This window comes from Gigantopelta aegis, chromosome 2, assembly GCF_016097555.1.
Source record: "Gigantopelta aegis isolate Gae_Host chromosome 2, Gae_host_genome, whole genome shotgun sequence".
Taxonomy (NCBI): domain Eukaryota; kingdom Metazoa; phylum Mollusca; class Gastropoda; order Neomphalida; family Peltospiridae; genus Gigantopelta; species Gigantopelta aegis.
In genome coordinates this window covers 14,881,471-14,908,250 of record NC_054700.1, presented here as the reverse complement: position 1 = coordinate 14,908,250, position 26,780 = coordinate 14,881,471, and the positions used below count along the sequence as shown (strand labels likewise).

Sequence of the window (26,780 nt, the reverse complement as noted above, 5' to 3'; positions counted from 1 at the left end):
ACGTGTGACGTCATCAGGAAGTTGGCTCGGTAACAAAATGGCGGAGGCTGCTGTTGAAAGTCCTGTGGTTTCTCAGAGATTCTATTGTCACCAATGTAGTTCAGAAATTTCACCCAAACTTCCCGTGAGTTTCAACAGACACGGATTTATGCATTTCGTATTTGTTATCGTGTAAGATATGGTAAAGTCGTAAATGCCCTAGTTTTGAGGTTGCCGTGTCCCGGGTTCCATTTTTATTTTTAAGTTTTGCATTGCTTACGAAATCCCAGTCGGCAGTTTCGTTTTCCGATTCATCGGAATCCGGGTCGTTTCGCCCGGAAGGACTTTCTTTTGGCACTGTCATTAACCCTAACCCTAACTCTGTTTATAATAAGTATTTATAATGTTCTTTATATGTGACCGTGCCAAAGGAAAGGCCTACCTTTCGCCCTAAAACCATTTCGAACCCTGTGTTGTTTCGCCCTTACCCGTTCACCCAGGGTTGGTTCGTTCCAAATCTTATTCGTACCGAGTTGATTCGCCCCGATTATTAACAAATTAACACTAATAACAGCAGGGTTTATAATTATTAAATATAGAGACCGCACCGGAAGACTGGTAGCGCCACTCACATCCGTTAACCATTGCCGAATGTAAGGTTTGAAAAGCACATGTTAGTTAACGTCTGTAAAACATTTATTGTTTAATATTGGAAGAATACCAGGACTTGTAACGAAGTAGGGCGAGATCACCGTAAATTCCATATACTGCTGGGCGAAATCGCCGTACTATATATATCTAACTAAAGAGGAATTTTATTATTTAAAATGTTTATATTACTATCATTTACTGCATGAAATGATACGAACAATGTTCAAATCAAATGTGATGTGTCCTTTTTTTCTGTCTTTGCCTGTTAAAGTGTTTCTTGTGAGTATAGTTTTCTCGCAGTGACCACTGTGCATACCATTTTAAAGACGATTAACACTAATAATAGTGAACTCTAATCAACATATAGACATAAACTGTTATAATGAATTATAATTTCCCTGTAATGAAACTGAAATCGTGAAATGCTAATAAGCAATATATCTTTATATCTGTCCTTGTATCTTATCTCGTTAGTTTTCTGTTACTGGTAATTTAATGTGATCAGTTCTATAAAACCGTAGATGTAAAGAACATATCGAAAAAACAAAACATACACAAGCTTTTAGTTTGACATTTTATTAATTTGTAATATACAAGTGTACTATGAAATGGAACACACAAACATGTCGGCGACCACGCCCAACTTTTTGAGAAACCAATATCAAACCCAAAACATCCACTGAATAATAATATGCTTAAAGTACTGTCAGTCGGGGCCAACTTTGTTGTAAACAGTATGGAAGACAGAAAACAGACAGATGGAGTTTCAGTTTGAATTTTATTGATTTGTTACATTAATATGTTCTCAAACAATAAGTAAGTGTACAATGAAATGGTACACAAAACGTCGGCGATCTCGCCCAACCTTGCTGATGTGGAGTAAACTGAACAAAAGCAATGACAGAAAAAACAAAAGCTTGGGAATAAAGAACAGTATTAAACCCAAAACATTAATTAAATATTATTATAATAACCAATTTATTGTAATAAACAGTGACATTCCCGTCAGCTTATATGTATATAGAGTACGGCGATTTCGCCCAGCAGTATATGGAATTTACGGCTATCTCGCCCTTGGCGAGATCGACCAGTGACGAAATCGCCGGACTCCCTTGTAACAGGTATAAAATACATTGATAAAACTTTATAACAAATATAGAACTCATGTTTAATGATGTTACTTGCCTCTTTACGTTTTATTCAGTGAAAAAGTAGCGATACCGCATTTAATTATTGAAAAATTGTGTTGATGTCATTATTGCAAGTATTTATTTTTGTGAGGTAATTATATTTGATTTATTACTCTTGCAGTACATGACAAAATTTATATGTTTTGATTTATTGTATAACTGTGATCGCCCGTTAACAACATCTTCCTGTTTGTCTGTTTACTACAATCCAAGATGGCGGATATTTGTTTACATTTTCAATGATTTGTTATTATGAATACATTTATTGTGGCCCTGACACATCTGTTGTTAGGGAATCACATAAAAATAATCCCTATAACCACATCTTTATAATTAGCAGATGTAGGACAAAATGTCAAGTCAAAATATCAACTATTAAAGTGGAAGGAAATGTTTTATTTAACGACGCACTCAGCACATTTTATTTACAGTTATATGGAGTCAGACATATGGTTAAGAACCACACAGATATTGTGAGAGGAAACCCGCTGTCGCCACTTCATGGGCTACTCTTTTTCGATTAGCATCAAGGGATCTTTTATATGCACCATCCCACCGACAGGATAGTACACACCACGGCCTTTGTTACACCAGTTGTGGAGCACTGGCTGTAATCAATTAAAGTGGTACCCAAGTAAAAATGTAAACTTTGACATTATACTTAATGTGTAAAAAAAACTTTTTAAAATCCTAACCATGTATTCTACGACTTTTTGTTTCACCAATTAAACCACTGTTTGCACACCTTTGACAATTACAGCACTAAATGTGTATATAATTGTCTCAATAACACAGCATGGGTGATGTAATTTTGTTTTTTAATGCCACTCACTTCTTTATAAAAAATCAAAGACAGGCTGGCTTAATAAGCCATACAAACAACAATGAAGCATTCTCTAATTATTCAAAATTTTGTAATTATGAAGAAACTCAATTTCCCAAAACCTAACACATATACATCTGTAACAACTAACAATTTCATCGCCAACGACACCACAGAATGGGACAACGACTCGCTGTAAGGGGTTGAGAGGTTCTTTATTCTGGTAGTGGCTCAAGTTAAACAAAACATCAAATTGTTGAGATACAAATAAAAACACCCCGAAAGGATCAAATACAACATTGTCAATATCACTTCATCAGGGATTTACCTTGTTTTTCTGAAATGGGGGTCCCTTGGACTCACCTCTTTCTTTTCTGGGGCTCCCAACCTGAAAACAAAGGGTCCCAAAACCACACAAACGACAGAGAGCTGCAGACAACAAATCACGTGTATACTATATGTTTCATTAAAGTAAATTTAACAAGCTGTGTTGTTGTTTTTCCTTTCGGGAAATCAATGTCGGTATTCATTGTTTATTCTTTCAAAATCAACATTTCATTTTGATCTGTATAATTATTTGAACCATTTCCTGCAAACTAAATGACACTCACAATACCATGCGTTGTTTATGAATCGTGCTACTTGTTTGTTAATGCAAATCAGAACATTTAACCAATTTGTTTTATTCGCCCGGGAATTTCCGATTGTGTTCGGCCTGTTGACGAGAAGTTCCTAATGATCGCAAATCCGCGATCTCTTTCCGGAAATTACTAACTTTACCTGATTAAGCGCAGCAAAGGATAAAGACGCAGTGTTCCCAGAGATTTATTTTCCATATGGGGAATCCCCATTTGAATACGCAGTTTATAGGTAGAAAAGAAATAGTGTGTTACATAGAATGATCGATCTTTGATAATGGACAGGGTTACTGAAAATGTCAGATATTTTATGCGTCCCACGGGACGCAGTATCTCTATTTTTGCGGGTCCAGTTACGTCTTAGTGCGTCCTATACGCAAGTTTTGTGCGTCCGGTATATCCCTGCTTCATGACACGACCTAATTCATAAAAATACATTACTCCACATACTAATTGTTATGCAACACAATATTATATGACAGCGAAACCAATCCACGTGCTGTGTAGCCCAAGTTGCACGTGCAACCGCTGTTCGGAATTTTATAATACTTGGCAGACAACTACTACATATAATATCTTTTGACAAACATATTGAAAAAACTGTATACATTAAAAATAAAACCTGCTACACATCTGTTATCTCTCTTGCTCTCCTTCTTTTCCTCTCTCCCCCTCTTTCACCGTCTCTCTGTCTCACTTCTCTCTTCTCTCTTCTCTCTATCTCTCATATAACACACACACACAAGTTGACATTTTGACAGAGATGCAACATTAATGGTACACATTTTGTCCTCTTACATACTGACCATTGACCTGTATATCACTTTTTCCATGGCCGACTGATACTCTTTACTCTGTACAATTGAATGCTGTGATAATGTGGATAACGAATGAGGAGTTACTGATTACTACATGTAGCACATGACGATGATGGTAATGTTCATTTGTAATGCACAAATGAGTTTTTATTACATCCCACATGTTGTATGATATATGCTTATGCAACAAAAATGGCATGTTGAACCCTTTTTGAGGGTGGATGGGTATTATAATGACCAATTAGTCGATTATACTGATTATATTAATGGTACTGAAGGTATTTTATTTGAAAATAATGAATACATTCCTACAATTTTGAGTGCCAAACTTTGGGGTTTTATTTTTTTTTTAGCAAAACGGAGTTACCTACCCTGATTACAAATTATTATTTTTGGGGGGGGGGGGGGGGTCAGGGTTAATTGAATTTTTTTTTTTTTTTTTAATTCTTTTAAAGGTATTTCTTCAGTATAACAAACAATCAATATCATTCTTGTCATATTTAAAAAGTGTCCGTGGTCCCTATTAAATAACATGAATATATCCACATTAGTTATTTAAACCAGATAGAAATACTATAAAACCTTTAAAAAAACCCAAACAAACCCAAAGAACAAAAAAGAAATTCATTAGGCTACACTCAGGCCCGAATTCATCATGAGTTTTTCATTTGTTTTCCCCCAGTTAATAAATAAGCTAAATAAATCTTTATATGTGTTTGCTTTCTGTCTTTGGCAATCTAGCTGTTTACCTTCTGTCACCTGGAACTGGGCGAAATCAGACTAGGCCTACTCGCCTATTTTATGTGTACGTTGTGAGGTCAGTGTAATATATATTTAAAAAGATGGAACAAATAAAAACAAAGAAAGAAAATGGTTTATTTTCAGGAGATGTTATGAACTAATTAGATCTGCAAGATTTTTAGTATAAACCATCTGCGTATTAGACCAAACTCTTTGGGTATTGACGGAAGTGTGTAACCCCCCACACACACACCCCCCAATTTTTTTTTTTTAAATCCCCATATATATGATAAAGCAATGAATAAATGTTTTTATTAACAAAATAAAAAAAGGATAAAACTAACCGACTCGGTTAACAGTACAAATGGACCCGGGTTGAAATGACGCGGGCGATCTAGTAATGGGCGAAACGACCTGTTACCATTCATCGAGGCTGTTTCGTAATGTACCGATTGGTACTCCTATTCTAAGTATTTATACACCAACTACAAAGTAGTTTAGTTTGTTCATCTTCACAGATCTATAAAATATTTTATTGTAGTAGAAAAACAAGAGGAAAAAAGTATTCAATACTGTATTGACATAACGTGCCCCGTGTACTACCATCTATCATGCAGGTCCCAAACTTCATTCAGCAAACAACAAAAACACGAATACGATTCTTATGAAAATAATATACTGTATTTTTCAGTTATGGTACATAAAATAAAATTATTCCAATCAGTCAACGAAAAAACAAAACAAAGTGGACATAAAACAAATCCATTCTGGTAAACAAAAGTGTAACGTCATCCATTATTAAACAGAAATATATTTTACTGCATTCAGGTATGTTGATTTTGAAAAACATAATTTTTGCATGTGGGCGGTTCATCACCTTCAATTTTTAAAGCCTCAACATAAAAGAATATACAATGACATGTATGTTTTTGAAATATATACTTGGTCAAAAAAAGTTTAGCAATTTGGTAAATATGCTTAAATAAAAGAAAACTCATGACATACAAAATAAAATTGAACACTGGATTTAATTGAGACATCATTTGTTAGTATTTAAGTAACAAGTTTTCAATACAAAATGAAATGTGTGAAAATCACATTCTTAAATGGTACTTGTGGGGGAATTTGGCTATAACAGCAAAAATCGAACCATGGTGGGGTTTTTTTAATATATGACCTAACAGTTCAAAGATCGATGCATTGTGTTACATCTGGTCCGAACATCTATTCCATCCCTGAGATATTTAAATAGTCCATCCCATCCTCCTAAAAATAAGTTTTTTGTAAATAATTTGAAGTTTAAAAGAAAAGTAAAAGTGTTTTGGAAATAATAAGATAATACTATTTTTATGTGCACTTTAGAACAATAATTTGAATAAATAACTTGTAGCAATTTAGTTCAGTGAGCTGCTAGGGCTACCACAAACACTGGCTGGTGGTTAATTATATTTACTATGAAAACAATACAACAAAACTTAAAATAACAACAAAGAAAGGCAAACGATTTCTACTTTTGAAATGTGTTGTCTTTATTAAATGTTGAATAATGTAAACAACACATGTTTTTTGCTAACACGTGGACAATTGTCTCAATATTGCCAACGCCTAGCTGCTATTACTTCTATCTCCCTAACATGGACATAAAAATAGCTGCTATTACGTCTGTCTCCCTTACATGGACATAAAAATAAAACAAAATAATAATGATTAATATAGCTGCTGTTTTATTGAGCATATCATCGTTCACAACTTGTAATGATTCTTGTTCCATTTTAGTCATACATTTTAAAATATTTGGTGCCGTTTTAGCCAACGCTAGGTTCTATTTTGTTCAATTTGGTTCTGTTTTCAATTGGGGTCTTTTCGGTACGGTGCCATTTTCTCTATATCCCCTTTTGGGTCGATACACGAAAATCTGTGAATATTTTCAGTAATGTGTGTGAGCATACAGTGGTACAACATTTCCTCATGCACTGAACGTGATCGATGTGGTGTGGTAGCGTCGTGGTGTGGGGCAGGAATTCATGATATCGGACAAAACAACCTCATTTTCATCAATAATGGGAATCTGAATGATTAGCATTACAGTCACGAAATCATCACACCAGTTGTCATTTCGTTCATGCAGCAGCATCCAGGTGTTTTATTTCAACATGACAATCAGGGTTTCTGTCAGAGGGTAAAACTGGTATGGTGCCATACCCAAACGTTTTGGCAGAATTTTTTTTTTCTTAAGTTAACCTTTTGACAAAATTAATTACTTTTATCATTACTGTATGATTTTCTTAACACTAAACTTTCTGGGGGAGGCTCCTCATACCCCCTGTTAACTGGTTGCATTCAATTCCATAGCGCCATACCCAAAAATTTCTTTCTGACAGAAACACTGACAATGCATGCTAGCATTCAGTTAAGACTAACGACTGGACTTCTTCACAGTATCAATATTGAGGTACTAAACTGGGCCCATATTTTCAAAACTGTCACTACAAAATCGTAAAACCATCGTATGGTGTGACGTCACTACAGCACATGCCATAGTGTTGTCATAGCTTAAGATGATTTTGCAATTTCGTAGGCTAAGATTGCTTCGAAAATATGGGCTCTGGCTTGCAAGATCACCTATGGGATCTGTTGTGTCGTAGGGTGCAGGCATCGAAATAAGCATTTTTTCTGGTAACCCATTTACAGGTTATCACAAAATATAGCCTGGTAACCTATAGATTATCACAAATATATAGACTGTTTTCTGGTACTTCTATGTTTAAATTAAATGTTCTTGCAAACTACTAGGCACACATCTAGTTGATGCTGCTAAAACTCAGATGTTCTGAAATTGTACCGGAAACGCGAAAGTCCGGAATGTATTGCCTGATGTATGTTCAGAAACGAAACTACTGTTCGTTAAATTTTTTGTCGAGAACGAAACACCGTTCTCGACTTTTCTTACATGTGGTAACCTCCCGGTAACCTGAACGACCGTTCTCGACTTATTTCAATGCCTGGGGTGCGAAAGAACCACACACATATTCACAATGTCCATAACCGTAAACATGCGTTAACTCGTGAATGGATCCTCTATCACTATTCCAGAGTTCTACAGTCTCATCAGACGCATGACCCGATGTTGTACCGTTGTCAACATGCAATGTCTAATATGAGTTAGATTTTCGTATATGGACTCAAGCACCATTTAACAACGTGACCGTCACACATTTCATTTTGTATTGAAATGTCCTGTTACTTATACTGACAACTGTATGATATAATTGTGCACAATGGTTATTCCTTAAGGGATGAAATTTTCTTACACTTCGTGGTTGATACAAATTAAATCGGTGGTATACACGCAAAGTTATAATTATATAATTACAAACTTTCTGAATTTATACGATTTACTGTATTCTGATTGGCTGACGTCACTAAAAAACCAAGCGTTATCCTTCCATAAACCTCATAAAAATACGTCATCACGGAAGACCAAGATCGAAATAACCGCACAACACCAACAGTCACTACACGTAAACAAAAGTTAATATCAAGGTCACTTTGCGATAGAAAAACACAAGACAAATCTGCACATGAAATTATTTCATTTTTTAAAAAGAAGTTATAATAAAGATATATACACTGTTTTTGTTGATTTAATACTTATTTTTATTTTTAGCGGACAATTTCCAATAGTATGTATACATGTATTCCTATGCTTATTTACAGAACATGGTTGACGGTAAGAACGAAAGAAATAATTTTTGAGTGTTTTAAGGTACACTTGTTGTACTGTTTGTAATTATAAGAATTGTTTCTCATGTTTTAGGAATTTATCGATGTATAAAAGTCACAAATGTAGTATAAAATCGCTTCGCTACGCTACGCGATTTTATACCATCTGTGACTTTTATACGTCGATAAATTCCTAAAAAAATGAGAACCAATTCTTATTTGACACACAAAATTTTCTCAGATTGACATCATTTTGTAAAAACAACCTTTATATATATCCCAGAGCTTGATGTCATTGGCATATCTTCATTCAAAATAGTCATGTTTTAGACCACTTTAAACTCTTTTTCTTCTTTTTCTAATCCCCCTCCATAAAAGCTTTGTTTTAACAGATGATTTTTTATTTGTTGTGCAAAGTTTAATTTTAATTTACACTAGTTTATGTGTTAGGTAGAAACAGAAATAGAAATGTGTGGTTGGTTTGAAAATAACTGTTAAAATAATCATATATATATTTATTACCTACGAGGTACAGCATAACGAGGGTCATATTTATCGTACAGTTTCCCTCGTATGTCATAACTAAATGTATGTCCTGGCATTGTCATTTAACGATTGGCTGTTGTAAGAGTACATTTATTTCTGATTGGCTGACACGACATTCCACAAATACTACTTTCTTCATTCATACATTTTCACTACGAGTGGAAGCCTTGTCATGAGCTGTTTACGACATACCATACTGATAAATACGTGTTTTTAATTGATTTAATAAAACATTAATTGTTTATTAATGATAACTTGTATTACATTATGATGTAGTTGTGACACAGGTTGTGACTTAATTATGAATATAACGTTCACGACTGATAAAAATCAATACTATATTAGCAGACGACAAAATTGTGTAGAATGCAAACATGGCTACAAATATTCGAGTAAATGATCTCGTCAAAATTGACGGAAGACTTGTTGGTAGGGTGCTTACCATTATCCAACCCCTGGGAATATTTAATGTCTTTAATGTGCAAACTGAAACACGGCAGTAAATGTTGTGGTTCACCTCATTTGCAACGAACCAGTCGCGCCGTCCCATGAAATCGCATCGACACGTGCGATTGATAATGGTGTGTCCTCTTCACAGCCCGTTTCACAGTCTCACACTCTAGCTGTGAACACTTCCAATTCTGAATTTGTGCATTCACTTTTTTCAAGTGCTATATACGGGGTTACTTCCAATATTAACGTTTATCCGCAATCAAAATCCGCGGCAGCTAGCAGTGTTGTGACTCCATCACTTGACCGACAGTAAGCTTGGCTGGTTCGTTGCAAATGAGGTGAACCACAACATTTACTGTTTCCTGGTTATTACTTAATACATTTAACTTGTTACTAATTTATTCAATTACTGTGTATATGTTTGCCTTTTGGTATAAACATGTTTTACAATTTACAGCTGTTGATACATGTGTACTCTTTACTTATGGGCGTATAAATATGACGTCACTTTAGAACAGGTTGTGATTTGGTTTTTCAAGACAGTAATGAACAAACATTACTCTGCCATTAAGGAAATGTTATTTTGTAAACAATGACTGGCTCTCGCTCGGGAAATATGATAATTTAGGCACTCGTGTCGTAAACATCGTCTGTCATGGACACTCATATAATATCACATATATATATATATATATATATATAAAAAAAAAATTAAATTTTTTTTAGGATTTGGTGTGTCCGACATGCGATGGTGGCTTTGTTGAACAGATGGCAGAGTAAGTACAAACATGATTCTAATTCTCTTCCCATTTATTCACTATTTTCTCTGTTCTTGTTTAAATCTTGGATCATAAAAATATAGTTATATTGTACATGTAGATCACTGTCCATGTCCAACTGCCATTTGGTCCTTTTTATGGACATGTCTCAATAATTTGTTTATGCTGTGTTTTCGTGTAAGTCAGGTTTTTTTGCTGTATATCCTGACCCTGTATATGCAAATGCATGTGTCAGACTTTAGTCTGAATCCAGTTTTGTTATTTTAAAAATATTTTGTTGTTTAAAACATGGATATAATGTATGTAAAGCAGTGATTAGGGGCTCCCAACCCTGACACTGCGATATGATCTGGAACAATAAATATTTATTTTAAAAAGAAAGTACAAACATGCATATCTGTCAATCTCAAATAATTGTTTTCTGGCCTCTGTGGTCTTGTGGTTAAACCATCAGACTATAAGGCTGGTAGGTACTCGGTTCGTATCTCGGTATCAGAAGCAGAGATTTGCTTCCATTCCACAACATGAATTTCAAGCCTTGGTTTATTAAATGTCAGGCACAGGCACAAAATATGTAAAACAAAGTATTTAAAAGCAAATTTGCTTATACTGGTCCAGTGTTTAATATTGTTGGAAAATATTACGTGTATTTCTATTTTAACTCTGTTTATAGCTCTAAATTTTATTTTTGTTAGTTAAATGATATAGTGATATGGTATGATGGTGGTTAAATAAAAAAAAATTATGCATATCTTCCAGTGAGCCAGAACAGATTTCACTTCCATCATCAATAGATCTTGATCCTGCTGCACAATTCACAGAGGTTTGTTGAAAAAAAACCCACAGTGACGATTTGTAATGCTGAAATAGATGTTATGTGTTATGTTATGAATGTTTGTGGCTGAATTAAAAAGATATGTACATGTAGTTATACAGTCACATTTTTCTAGAGTTTTGCCATGGGGGCTAGTGAATTTAAACATTAAGTCTTTCACTAAATTAACATAAAAAGCTATTCTCAACTACAGTCGAGATGCGACTCGACTCGACTGGAACACAGTATGACAATCGAACACGTCCAGTGTATTTTGTTAACTGGTATTCATATTTAAGTTGTTATCTCAACATTGAAAAGAAGACAAAAACGATTTCCATTTTTGTAAAGGTTATAGCTAACGTAACACACACATTTAATTTGTTACCGTTTGTAAAATATTTCTGTTAAAACATGTTGGACATTATTATTTAATGAAAATTGAAGATTTGTAAAGGATATATTCGCTAAAAATAACTAATACCGTAATACAAAATTTGAAGTAGATGGTGGATGGGATTATTCATCATCGATTAAAAGTGAAAATAAACTTCATGAAGGCATCATAAACAATGACATCATGGATCATGATCGTAGGGTTTTTAAAAACAATATTTTAAAAGTATTAATTAAGTTCTTTAAATTTTATTTTTTTAATTAGTCTCACAAAGATGTCCCCTAAAATATTAAACACAACAAGAGAGTGTTACATTAGTTATCTTACAATTTGAGGTTGAAAAATGTAGGTTCAAAATTACATATTTCACGTTGGAAACTTGAGTCAGTGATGACATTTTCTGGTTGTAAAGCTGAATAGATAAGAGACAACTGGCATTGATTGAAAAACCACGATGAAAATAAATCAGTTTTCATTGCAACTGAGAAAAATGTTCAATGGTTATTGGGAAAGGCCAAAATAATTACTTGGTAACTTTGGGCTTCTAAATTATGGTATCCCCACTCCCATGGCTAGTAAATAACTACTACTGCCATGCCCGACGGCTAGTGAAAAAAAGTCAAATACTGCATTTAAGTCTGTAAATATGAATATCCTGCCCTTTCCCACCCACAACCTTTAATTTTAGTTGTTTTAATCTCTATCGCCCTCTTTTGGTGACATATCTGATTATTACTATTAGTAAAATTGTATGAAATAAAATAGGGCTAGTGAATTTTTAATCGTGGCTAGTAACTTTAAAAAATCACTGCGCCCATGGCTAGTGAATTTTGTAAAATTTCTAGAAGCCCGTAACCTGAGTCTAAAAAACCCCACTGTGACCTTTTGTGTGTGTATTCTAGAAAGTCAAAAGGGTTCTGAAACTGTTATCCTGATTTTCACATAGATCAATAGAATGTTATATCCTGAGTTATCAGATGATAAAAAAAAAAAGTCTCAAACATTTTGTGTCATAGTTCGGAGAGTACTGTAAATCATAATAAATTAGCAATCTTAAAATTTAGCGAAATCCAAATAAGTGACATGTTAGTGACATATTAGTGACATAGAACTTTAGCAAGGTCAACACATCGGAAACTAAAAAACAAGTAAGCTTAAGTTGTAGGATCAGCTGAAATAATATTTTCGACGAATCTTCATGTCATGTGCTTGCTAACTATTGTTGTTTGCTATCCTTTTAGTTTAAGCAATAGTATGTAACCATTGTTGTGTCTTCAGTTAATCATGGACTATAAGACTCCATCATATGCGGTCATGTGGGATAGAAAAAGTACACTCGAGGTGGTGACAATTTCAACCTGGGACGAGGCTTGCCGAGTCCCATGGTCGAAATTGTCATCACCGATGGTGTACTTTTTCTATCCCACATGACCACATATGATGGAGTCTTTTTCTCTCATTCATTCGGTAAATAAACCATTATTTTACATGAACAGACAAAGATGGCTGAACAATTAACTTTTTTATTTGACCATTTTATCATAAATAAACTGCACTATTGTATTTACCGTGTTTGTTTCATGTGTTAAATAAAATTTAACACTACAAATTAACAAGATAGCTTTTAAAATGAATGTTTTAATAACAAAATATTAATTTAAAACTGTGTCTAATGACCTCACGTCACCGCCTCACATTATTATGACGTCATATATTACCACCGACGTCATGTTAAACGCAACGCGTGATATCCCATGTAAGATAGAAATTTCTTACATGGCTTTCTTTCATGGGATAGCTCTGTTTCATATACCTGAGGATGAGAGAAAAAACAATCACACACAAGCTCTCTGGAACAGTTTGTTGTGTGACCTCATTAAATTTGCTCATATTTTATGCTCGCTAACATTTCCTGATTTACAGTATATATTTGAATCTCGCACTTAGAGAATGTGACAGGCATACCAGTGATGTTAGATGTAATTTCTTGTTTTCGTTTCAGCTCTGGCGTCGAGCATTCTTTGAATCTTTCAGACAAAATGCAATGCCGCGAGATGACAGCTCAGATTCCACATCACTAGAATCCAGTTCAAATCCCACTAACAGTTCCGAAAGCCAATTACCCTATCAAACAATTACCATCCCCTCAGGAACGCGGATATCCATCCGTAGTCGAGGTCAAGGGAGCGGGGGAGTCCAAGCCAGAAATCCGTATGTTGAAGGGTATGTTGCTTGCAAAAGTATACAAGGGACATAACTCATTTTATTAATATCAGTTCTATAATGGAAAACTGAACGTAAAACAAGTTTGGGACAAAATTCATGGTTTATTCTATTGAATACACATAGTATTCATCCGCATTCATATTAATAGACAATAAATTTTAACAAAATGATTATAAACCATGTATTCCAAATACTAACTACATTCTACATAGTACTACATACAAAAAACTAATACATTAATAAAATATTAAAATATATACCAGGGAGGGAAGGTGGGAGAAATTTTACAAATAAAAAGGCAGCTGTTCTCTGCAATTAAAAGTAGGTTGTGCCAAATGCAAGTGGCTTGCTGCAATTTCAAACCTGATTTCACTCTGATTGGTTGAAAGATCTCCTTACGACTCTGCGATAGGTCATGTGCTACATTTTTTAAATATCACTTGAAAATTAATTTCCATAATAAACATTTGCATCCATGTGGATTATAATTTCATATATAAATGTAGCTACGAAAAAATGTCTCACACAAATTTAAGAATTAATTCCTTCCTTCCTTCCTAAATCCCTGACAACAACAAAGCGACACTGATTAGTCAGCACTGTTAGCTGACCCTTTTATTTATTTGTCGTCAAACCAGACCAAAACAAATACATGATGCATTAATACAAGATGTGCTAAATCCCTTCTATTAATATTATATTATATAAAATAATATTCCCCATAAAAACTACAGTGAAAGCTCTCTAAACCGGATCGTGACGGGGACCTAATATTTATTCAATTTTGACTGGAGTCGGTTTTTGAAGGTTTCGTTTTAGAATCTAGAAAATTCAGGACCATTTGACTTGACCTCTTTTTATAGGATTTTACTTTGTTCATGGTCTGATTTAGACCGGTTTCACTATTACTAGATCTACCTTTAACCATTTTATACTGTTGGAGTGTTTGCTTTGAATTGATTTCTTGTTGTTTTGCATTGAAATGATATTTTCTTTTCAACATCACCTGTCCTCAAAACTAGTGCATATTCCCTATGGTTAGTAGACTGGTCCGAACATCCCAACAGATGACCGGCATACATGGAAAAATTTAAATCAACATAACACTTTAAAAAAAGTGAACATAGCCAAAATAATTCTACAGTAATAAAAAAAAAAGAGAAAGAAATGTTTTATTTAACGACGCACTCAACACATTTTATTTACGGTTATATGGCGTCAGACATCTGGTTAAGGACCACACAAATTTTGAGGGAAACCCGCTGTCACCACTACATGGGCTACTCTTTCCGATTAGCAACAAGGGATCTTTTATTTGCGCTTCCCACAGGCAGGATAGCACAAACCATGATCTTTGTTGAACCAGTTATGGATCACTGGTCAGTGCAAGTGATTTACACCTATCCATTGAGCCTTGCGGAGCACTCACTCAGGGTTTGGAGTCGGTATCTGCATTAAAAATCCCATGCCTCGACTGGGATCCGAACCCAGTACCTACCAGCCTGTAGACCGATGGCCTAACCACAATGCCACCGAGGCTGGTGTACAGTAATGAGGTAACATCATTATAAAATGTGTTACAAACAAGAAAGTTGCAAGAAAACCAAGTAAAAAAACAGATGGCTCAGATTACGACAGAGATAAAAAAACAAAAAAAACGTCCAAGCCATAAGACGCGAAGGGAAAAGAAGGAAGTTAGTCACGTAACTGGAACAGGAAGGGGTGCGCAGTAGAAGAATTCAGGCCATCCCATTGGCTGTTGGGATGTTCGGACCAGTCTACTACTAACCGTAGGGAATATGCACTAATTTGAGGATAGGTGTTGTATCTATAAAAGAGAAAACACATTTTGTGCTCACCTTCAGTACTAGGTCATACTGTTTGGGTTCATTTCTTACAAACTGTGAGTCGTAGATCAATGAAACTTAGTTTATAGTTGCATCTATAACAGAGACTAGATTAATCCTGAATGTTACATCACAGATTATTACTTTATTTACAGAATCATTTCATATGCAAGAAATATATATCCAGTGAGGTATGTGCTGTCCTGTCTGTGGGAAAGTGATTGTAAATCATCCTGTGCTACCAATGGAAATATGTAGCTAGTTTCCTCTAAGACGTCACTTTGTCTTGATTTCTCCTGGAAAGTTTGTCCAGACTCTTGTGGTAGTGACACCACTTTCCAATTATTTTGGAGAATGATGGACCTCCATTACTTGAAAGGGCTCAGAGGTGGATGTTGACAGGGGCAAACTGGGATCAATTTTGGCATCTATGCCGATGATCCCTTGTCTTTGTTCACCTCCATCTTGAAAGATATTGCAGAGGAAACTATTCCTAAGACTTCGGCAGTACCGAAGTGTTTCAATAAACCATGGTTCAATGAGACATGCAAAGATGCAATCAAAGAGCGAAACAGGACCCTTGAAAGGTTCAAACGTGAACCTACCGGGGATAACCTGAATATTTATCGCATTGCTCGGGCTAAGGTTCTTAAAGCTGACAGACAGAGTAAGAAATCATCTTGGAGAAATTATGTCTCCAAGTTGAGTTCTCAAACATCTGTGAATTCTGTCTGGAATAGGATATGTAAAATCAAGGGGAAAGAATTCAATAATACAGTTCGCCATTTATCTGTTAATGACATGGATGCGACGTCTCATCGTGACATTGCCAATGCATTGGCAGACAATTTCTCTCATAACTCTTCTTCTTTCAGTACAGAATGAATGAATGAATGTTTAACGACACCCCAGCACGAAAAATAATTGGCTATTGGGTGTCAAACTATGGTGAAAGCCAAACGTGAAATGATGATCAACATCAATATAAAAATTCAAGAATCAAATAAAAACACAGTGTAAAGAACTGTGCAAAAAATGCAAATATCAGATATTTAAAATTAACATTTAGAGCAAAAGTCAGTATCACGTAAAACTTGTAAAACAAATTCTGGATGGAATCAAAATCATTCCATTACATTACATTGGCCAAATATATCTTTTCGAGTTTCTTTAAGATGCTTACACTCCACCAAAATGTGGCGCACCGTCCGAGTACGCTGACAGTGCTCACATTGAGGTGGATCTTTCAGTACCGATGCTTTTACATCTGTCAGAAATAAAGCTGAAAAGCAACCTATTAACTTTTCATCTGAAAATGCTGAAGTATACAACAGGCACTTCTCTTTGGAGGAGTGTCAGGATGCTCTACGTAGAGCCCATGATACTTCAGTAGGACCAGGGCCCCCGTTCCACGAAGCAATCTTAGTCCTACGATCACCTTAAGTGCATAGCTACCTTATGTACTTACGATGATTTTAGTGCTAAGATGGCTTCGTGGAACGGGGCCCAGATGAAATACATTATCAACTCTTAAAACACTTACCTGAATCATCCTTAATGGTTCTATTAAATATCTTTATTCCGCCAAGCCAGTCCTGGAAGAGTGGCAGTCATCCTACAGGCGGTGCAGGAAGGATGAAGTGGTCTTGTGCCATGCCCGCATCGGCCATACATACTTGATGCATTCATTTATTTTAAATAAGGACCCTCCTCCTCAGTGTGAACACTGTCAGTGTACATTGACTGTGTGACACATTTTGATGGAGTGTGATCATCTCAAGCCGACGAGAAATGATATATTTGGCAACAGAAATGTTTTGGAATCTTTTAAATTCCATCTAGAATTAATTGTATAGTTTTTAAAACACTTTGACTTCTATACAAAGTTTTAAAATATACTTACCTTGATTTTATATTTTGCATTATACTTTTTCTCCAAAGCTCCTTACACTGTGGATTATTGTAATAAATATATATAAATATTTTCATATACTTACCATTTGTGACACCCAATAGCTGATGTGTATTTTTGTGCTGGGATGTTGTTAAACATTCATTCATTCATTCATTCATTCATTCCTCTTAAGACAATATGTTAGAGTTACCCAGTGTTTGACATCCAGTAGCATATGATTACTAAATCAATGTGCTCTAGTGGTGTTGTTAAACATAACAAACATTAATTTTTCTTCTAAGACTATATGTCAGAGTTAACAAAAGCCTATGATTTAGTACTTTAGCCTCTGGTGGTGTTGTTAAATCAAACAAACTCTTTCTGTTTTTTATTCCACGGAATCTTTGCTTCCTCAATTTTTAGGATATGTGTATTTCACCTTTCAAGATGATAACTAGAAAATGTCAGGGGATGGGGTTTCAGTTTGTGTGTATTTCACCTTTCAAGATGATAACCAGAAAATGTCAGGGGATGGGGTTTCAGTTTGTGTGTATTTCACCTTTCAAGATGATAACCAGGAAATGTCAGGGGATGGGGTTTCAGTTTGTGTGTATTTCACCTTTCAAGATGATAACCAGGAAATGTCAGGGGATGGGGTTTCAGTTTGTGTGTATTAAACCTTTCAAGATGATAACCAGGAAATGTCAGGGGATGGGATTTCAGTTTGTGTGTATTTCACCTTTCAAGATGATAACCAGGAAATGTCAAGGGGTGGGGTTTCAGTTTGTGTGTATTTCACCTTTCAAGATGATAACCAGGAAATGTCAGGGGGTGGGGTTTCAGTTTGTGTGTATTTCACCTTTCAAGATGATAACCAGGAAATGTCAGGGGATGGGGTTTCAGTTTGTGTGTATTTCACCTTTCAAGATGATAACCAGGAAATGTCAATGGGTGGGGTTTCAGTTTGTGTGTATTTCACCTTTCAAGATGATAACTAGGAAAAGTCAGGGGATGGGGTTTCAGTTTGTGGTCTCCTGTTGCCATCATGTTTTACTCTTCTTTTTCTTTTGTTTGACATTTCATGTGTTTTTTGCTTGTATTTTTCCAGGCTTGTAAACTATTTTTTGTCACGACTGGGTGGAGAGCACACCGGGGCACCTATGTAAGTTGAGCGTTTCTAGTGGGGTTTTTTAAATCTTGGTTTAGCATGGGGGCAGGATGTAGCCCAGTGGTACAGCGTTCGGTCGGTGTTGGATCGATCCCCATCGGTGGGACCCATTGGGTTATTTCTCATTCCAGCCAGTGCACCACGACTGGTATATCAAAGACCGTGGTATGTACTACCCTGTTCGTGGGATAGTGTATATAAAAAATCCCTTGCTGCTAATCGAAAAGAGTAGCCCATGAAGTGGCGACAGCGGGTTTCCTCTCTCAATATCTGTGTGGTCCTTAACCATATGTCTGATGCCATATAACCATAAATAAAAATGTGTTGAGTGCGTCATTAAATAAAACATTTCTTTGTTTTAGCATGGTGCCACACCATGCCTCAGTAGGCTGGAGCCTCAATCAGCGCCATGTTGCCCTGGGATTAAAGGCATACTGTCACGGATTTTAGGACCTTATTTCTCTAAAAATGTATAATAAATAAAAATTACATAAATTGTTGAAAACCAAATCTAGCTATTGCATCACCTTAACTGAACCATGATGGAGTGAAATCCATGTCAAACCTCTCGGCAATTTTAGTTTTTGAATTATGGACCATTGCCATAATACAATTATTTTTTACAAAATATCATTAATAAATGGAGTATGGTGGTTATGAAGATGGTTGAATAAAGTACATATTGGAAAAATCTAATTATTTTTGTTCAGGTAATACTTTGTTATGCCATTAAATAGGTCAGTGGTCTGTGACAATATGCCTTTAACAAGCTTTTTTAATAATTAATTTTAAAATTGCCTTTATAAAACAAATGTATCATTAATTAATATAATATGTCCATTATATATTTAAGCAAACACATTAATTACATTTATTTTTATTTTTATTAATTTTATTTGTCTTGTGAAAATGCCCCATAAGTGTTGAGTTTACCATACCTCACCAAATTTCTTGGGGGGGAAAACACTACCTTTCATTAACTGATCTGTATGGGTTGAATTTACAAAAAACGTTTTTGCCTCACACACACGTGTAACTGCATACATTTATAATCGTAATTATAAAGGCATGATGCTTTGTTATGTATATATGTTGAATGTCATAATTGTTGCTTATTAAAACTGACTAATGATGTACGTACATAAATTTGCTTGTTTCCATTTTCAGAAATATGTTACAGCTCCATGCAAATCCAGGTGATTATGCATGGGGTACCGGTGGGTTAGATACTATTATTACACAGGTAAGTTTCTTACGATTTTTGCTTAAAACATGTAAAGTATGGGTGTTGAGATGTGCTGTGTAGGCTGGGTCTTTGAAGAATTCCTGTTGCATGTCTTTATTGTTCAGTTTAGCAGCATAACTAATTTAAAGGGACATTCCTGAGTTTGCTGCAATTTGTAAGATGTTTTCGACTAACAAAGACTTTTTAATGATTGTAATTACATATCAAATATATTTTTCTACATAAAATATTAGTGGCTGTACATTAAATGTGTTTCTGATCGTTTTAATATTTGTACTAGGTTAAATTTCAATTTATTTCGTAAAATAAAAAATTTTGTACGTACGAAATTATTTGAAGACAAAATCCAGTTTGGGCTTCTTACAAATATTAAGACGACCACAAATACATTGAATATACAGACATTGATATTTTTAAGAAGAAAATATATTTAATATGTAAGTTTAATCGTAGAAATATTTTATTAGTCGAAAACATCTTACAATGCAGCAAACTCCAGAATGTCCGTTTAATATTCTTAGATGTACATGTATGTAATATATACAAAAGTATTTATTGAGGATCAAGAGGGGGTTCATGGCGCGGGGCGGGGGGTCTTGTGACACACAACGGGCCATTTGATGTGCCCTTTTTAATAACTCTTATTTATTTAAATATATTATTTTTAATATACAAAACTGTTGCCCTGAAAACATGTCTCTTACATCTTTATTTCAAAATGGTCCTGGGGTAACAACACCCCCCACCCCCCCACCCCCACCCCCCAAAAAAAAATCCACCTCATATCTCGCTCCATTTGGGAGAACAGCTCTATAATTTTTGGCAAACTTGAACTTGTCCTTTTTAGAATTTTGTGATCCCCTCTTTATAAAATCCAGGATCAACCCCATGTATTTTAGTTAGGCTGCTAAACTTACTTTACGGTGGACACGTCTTTTAACATTTGTTACTCTTACTTAAGATAATCAGTGGCGGATCCAGAAAATCCATTTGGGGGCGGGGGGGGAGGGGGGGACGCCAGTGACATGAGGCGGAATGCCATGGGAACTTTGGGGGAGGTTTGGAGAGGTAAAAAACTAAAAAATTAATATATAATAAAATTATAACTCGCAGAATTTTGGGGATGGGGGTCCGGGCCCCTGTTAATCTATCTCATTGTTTTGGTTTATGAATCGGTTGAACTAGTCCATGGCAATTTAATAATAATAGAGGAATTTGAGTCATTTGAACTTCAGTTTAGTTTACTGTTGTACACTTAAGACAGGTAATTGTGCAATAGAATTTTTTTTTTTTTTTTAAACCTAGGAAAAGTGATCACTTTTGACAGGTGATTGTTGTTTACAACAGCACCTTTAGTTATCACTAGAATTAAAATTTTCTAATTCTTGGGAATTTTGTGAGCTTTTTTCTTTTGGCTTGCTTTAGGAACATAACATGGTTAAAATTATGTGACAGTTAATTTTTCAAGTACTTAATTAGTTTTTAAAGAGTTTATTTGATAATTAATTTTTCAGTTACTGATTCGGTTAAGAGTTTATGTGATAATTAATTTTTCAATTACCAAATCAGTTTAAAGTTTATGTGATTATTATTTTTTCAGTTACTGATTCAATTATGAGTTTATGTGATAATTATTTTTTCAGTTACTGAATCGGTTAAGCGTTTATGTGATAATTAATTTTTCAATTACCAAATCAGTTTAAAGTTTATGTGATCATTATTTTTTCAGTTACTGATTCAATTATGAGTTTATGTGATAATTATTTTTTCAGATACTGAATCAGTTATGAATTTATGTGATAATTAATTTTTCAGTTACTGAATCAGTTGGAAGGAGCAGGAGCTCCACCGGCAGACAGAGAAAAAATAGAAAGTTTACCTAAAGTGAAGATTACTGAACGTCAAGTCGGTAAGTGAGAGAAAAAATAGAAAGTTTACCTAAAGTGAAGATTACTGAAGATCAAGTCGGTAAGTGAGAGAGAAAATAGAAAGTTTACCTAAAGTGAAGATTACTGAAGGTCAAGTCGGTAAGTGAGAGAAAAAATTGAAAGTTTACCTAAAGTGAAGATTACCGAAGATCAAGTCGGTAAGTGAGAGAAAAAATAGAAAGTTTACCTAAAGGGAAGATTACTCAAGATTAAGTCGGTAAGTCAGAGAAAAATAGATTACTCAAGATTAAGCTGGTATGTTGGTGAAAACCGCAAGAAAATTTACCTAAAATGAAGATAACTCCAGATCAAGTCACTAACCTACTGGCTTGATGGGCTACTGCTTATCAAATATATAAAAAAAGGTTTCAGAGATTCACTATTAAATAACCACCAGTAACTGTAATCCATTTCTAAAATTTAGCAACCCTAGTAAATAATTAATTTTATATTTCATTTAGTAAAACATCTCTTTAGAAAAAACAAAAACAACTTTGTTACATCAACTGTTGTTGGGTTTTATAATGGTCTTTTAGTGGTGAACCACTGGTGGTGCTGGTTTGCAATAATATTCTGTTCAAACACAAATGTTTCCCCCAAGTATTAAGTATTAGTTGTTAATTTCTTGTGTTGCTTATGTTAATTTTGTCATTGACCTTTATTAGTTGTTAATTTCTTGTGTTGATTTCATTCTGTCATGACTTTTATTAGCGTTGATTTGTTTTCAGTTCTAGTGCTGCAGTGTTCCGTGTGTATGGAAGATTTTAAACTTGACGAGGAAGTGAGAAAGCTACCGTGTGATCACCACTATCATAAGGAGTGTATCGAGAAGTGGTTAGAGTTGGTGAGTCATAGTTTTGTGATCACCGCTATCGTAACGAGTGTATCGAGAAGTGGTTAGAGTTGGTGAGTCATCGTTTTGTGATCACCGCTATTCTAACAAGTGTATCGAGAAGTGGATAGAGTTGGTGAGTCGTCGTTTTGTGATCACCGCTATCGTAACGAGTGTATCGAGAAGTGGATAGAGTTGGTGAGTAGTCGTTTTGTGATCACCACTATCGTAACAAGTGTATCGAGAAGTGGATAGAGTTGGTGAGTAGTTGTGCAATCACAAAAATCTCTGACAATTTGAAGAACAATCATTTCATTTGTACATACGTATCTCATGCAAATATAATTTTGCATAACACAAAAAAGAGATGGGTTACCTAAATTTGTTTTTGTTGGAGGCATTAATGGTTTACGAAGCATAACACAGCAATGCTGTTCTAGCAATTTTGGGGGTTTTTTTAATTTGTAATATCACGACCATTCTTTCTAGAAGTGCAGCTGCTTTTTCTTTGATTTCTCACATTTGAAAAAAGGGTCTGGTTCAGTTGGTAGGGATCTCGCCTGAGATGCTTGCATAGAAGAATCATACAACCTCAGTGGACTCATTCTCTGATTCTCTGATAGGTTTTTTCTCCCATCCCAACAAAGGAAGGAAATGTTTTATTTAAGAATGCACTCAACATATTTTTATTTACTGTTATATGGCATCGGACATATGGTTAAGGACCACACAGATATTGAGAGAGGAAACCTGCTGTCCCCACTTCATAGGCTACTCTTTTTGATTAGCAGCAAGGGATCTTTTTATACACCATCCCAGACAGGATAGTACATACCAAGGCCTTTGTTACACCAGTTGTGGAGCACTGGCCGGAACAAGAAATAGCCCAATGGGCCCACTGATGGGAATCCATCCTGGATCGACCGTGCATCGTAGTTGTTAACATTGTGGTTTTGACTTTACACATAAGAATGACTAAGTGTCTGACATCCAGTAGCTTACCTTTAATAAATCAATGTGTTCTAGTGGTGGTGTTAAATAAAAAATGTTTTAATTTTTAGACCCCCCCCCCCCCCCCCCAAAGTTCCAGAATTGATGTGGCGATGCAGGTTTTTAAAAATATTATATGTTATATATATATATATATATATATATATATATATATATTTAAGCATGGATTGCAAAGAAAAGGTGGGTATATTTGACACCAAAATGAAGGGCATATTTAAATTAAAATCGGAATGCACGTCCTAGTCCATGCATGATGGCATTTTGACTGCAAATTCGGTTTTACGTCATAACAAGAAAAACCGGCGTCATACTGCAGGACTTTTTTTAAAAATATGTTGACACGCGAGGGTCAGAATTGACACACGCACTGACCAGAGATCAGAAATTTATTTTGTTTGGCTTTAACTCATTGTTTTCTGGGGGTTTTTCTTTTCTTTCTGTGACCAGCCTCGGTGTAGTCGTGGTTAGGCCATCAGTATACAGGCTGGTAGGTACTGGGTTCAGATCCCAGTTGAGGCATAGGATTTTTAATCTAGATATCAACTCCAAACCCTGAGTGAGTGCTCCGCAAGGCTCAATGAGTAGGTGTAAACCACTTGCATCGACCAGTGATCAATAACTGGTTCAACAAAGGCCATGGTTTGTGCTATCCTGCCTGTGGGAAGCGCAAATAAAAGATCCCTTGCTGCATGTCATAAAAGAGTAGCCTATGTGGTGACAGCAGGTTTCCTCAACAACAAAAAAACGGTCAGAATGACCATATGTTTGACATCCAATAGCCGATGATAAGATAAAAAATCAATGTGCTCTAGTGGCGTCGTTAAATAAAAGAAACTTGCCTTTGTGATAGTGCTTAAATGGTGGTTGCTCTGTGTGTTGATTCATGTCTTCTCTTTCTTTCAGCACGGCACTTGCCCTGTGTGTCGGAAAGACTTGAACGGAGAGGATGCATATGTGAAGGACCACGAATCGGAGGATGAGTTTAGATACCTGGACAGTGACCATTCCTCTAATTCAGATTCCGAGAGCGTCCACGTCGAACACACTAACTAACCGTCGTGGAACATGGTTGGGAAACATAAAAAAAACTAAAATAAAAGAGAAGCTGTTTAATCAGCAGGAGAAAATCTATAAACAATATGGAGGTGTATGTTCTCCAATTCATGTCAGCGATGGTGTGGTCGAGTGGCGATATATATATATATATGTCGCTGGTTACAAACATTGATTATAATGTGCCACATGATGTGTCGTCCACATTGCATACACACATTCGCCAGGTTTGAAACTATAACCCATTGCTGCTTTGTTAGTGTGAAGCTTTCTAGTGACTAAAAGTGTTTTGATTCACTCACAGTCGTGGGAGATAACTGTGATGTAAAATAGCTCTTCAGTTGACTAACAAGTGATTTGTTTTATCTTACACTGAATTGTCTTGTGTTAGCAACAGTGGAAATGGGTCCCTCAGAACATTGAAAAATATATATATGTACTCATGGAGTGACACATTTGGATAAAGAATTTTAACAATATTTAGCAGGTGTTTTGGGGGTGAGGGTTAAAAGTAGCTGGGGCTAAAAGGTGGATAAACTAATTGAAAGTATTTTTTCTAAAGTTCCTCCCACCACCCCACCCCCACTCCAAACCCTGACAAATGTTTGTAAAAGAAAATATTTTATTGCACTGAATAATTTATAAAGTATTGTCAATATTATATGCAATACCTTTAAGAACATTTAGTTCAGTAAAACCTACATAATGTTCATATTTTGTAATCCAATATAACTATGTTGTTCATAAATGTAAGAATTCGACATATTGGATTTTCTGTGTTAATTTCCACCACAAGGGTGCTTTTGGAGGAAATCCACACAAGACCAGATGTAAAATAATGCGACTTTGATTCAGTCCATCCCTATGAGCTTTATAAGCATTAAAATGTAGGGTTAGTTGATGACCTGAGTGTTCAGTGGCTGGATCAGTTGGCTTTGGTTCCAAAGGCTTGGTGTTCAAATCTCGACCTTTGCACTACATCGTTCGTATTGTTTAATGCGACATTGAGTTAGTAATGTAAATTCAGTTGAGTGGGTGGAACTCTTTCCAGTTTAACCTTGTGGATGGAACTCTTTCCAGTTTAACCTTGTGGATGGAACTCTTTCCAGTTGTAAAGGGACATACCATAGGTTTTAAACACTAAGGCATATATTTCACTATTGGAACCGTTTATGATCACTGAAATCAAATATTACTTAGATTTTATTGTTTAGATATCCATTTCCATATAACCGAAGTGTTTCTTGTCGTCTTGGTGTTTCTAATACCACAAAATGGATTTTTCATATTTTTAAAAACCCATGTGCATCTGAGAAGTACCGATTATATAGTTGCATTTTAGTCTATTTTTAAGGGTATTTCAACTTCACAGACTCTTGTTTCACTCTGTTGTATCAAAATTTGTTGTAAATTAACTAAACCTAGTGTCCATTTTTACGGGTTGAAACTAAAGTCTAGGTGAAAAATATGCCTTAGTGTTTAAAAACTAGGGTCTGTCCCTTTAACCTCATGATGATGGGTGGAACAGTTGACCTCACATGTCAGAAGTCACTGGATTAACAAGGAGAATTACTGAGGTTATTTTCCTTGTTCTATCAGAGTTCACACCGAGTGAATTTTGTGTTTACTCCATTTCTCGGATTTTGAAAGTGGCTGATGTATGCAAAATGTTATGACACTAATATTAGCCAAATAACTAATGTTTTTAATAAATGTATCTAAACATTTCAGCAGTTGGTTACTTTTACTGTCTACTTTGTAAGTCCTGCTCCATTTTTGTGTTACGTGCTGTGCTGTGCTGTGTGTCGAAAAATGCATACACGTATGTACAATGTGTGATGTGGCCAATAATTAGAAATCTTGGCCCCTAGTTTTGAAGCCGTCTTAGCACTACAAAATTGTAAAACCATCATAGGTTGTGACGTCACTACAGCACACGCCATAGTGACATAGTTTACGATGATTTGACGATTTCGTAGGCTAAAATTGCTTTATAAATATGGGCCCTGCTGTAAAACTGTTG

General features: G+C 35.3%; 1 protein-coding gene across 4 annotated transcripts; it reads left to right on the top strand.

Annotated features, from left to right (window-relative positions):
• On the top strand, nt 1–26,011 carry LOC121381700 (E3 ubiquitin-protein ligase RNF115-like). Of its 4 annotated transcripts, none has more exons than XM_041511053.1 (10): nt 1–124; nt 10,289–10,338; nt 11,101–11,164; nt 13,555–13,763; nt 15,781–15,816; nt 18,628–18,681; nt 19,855–19,930; nt 21,749–21,842; nt 22,590–22,705; nt 24,608–26,011. In XM_041511053.1, the coding sequence occupies exons 1-10, from the start codon at nt 38–40 to the stop codon at nt 24,755–24,757; spliced, it is 936 nt and encodes a 311-aa protein (XP_041366987.1). In that variant the 5' UTR covers nt 1–37; the 3' UTR covers nt 24,758–26,011. The 4 variants fall into 4 exon arrangements, with proteins under 4 accessions (XP_041366987.1, XP_041366982.1, XP_041366999.1 ...); XM_041511048.1 differs by having other exon boundaries at nt 13,555–13,775; XM_041511065.1 differs by lacking the exon at nt 15,781–15,816.
• The last annotated feature ends 769 nt before the right edge of the window (nt 26,012–26,780 follow it).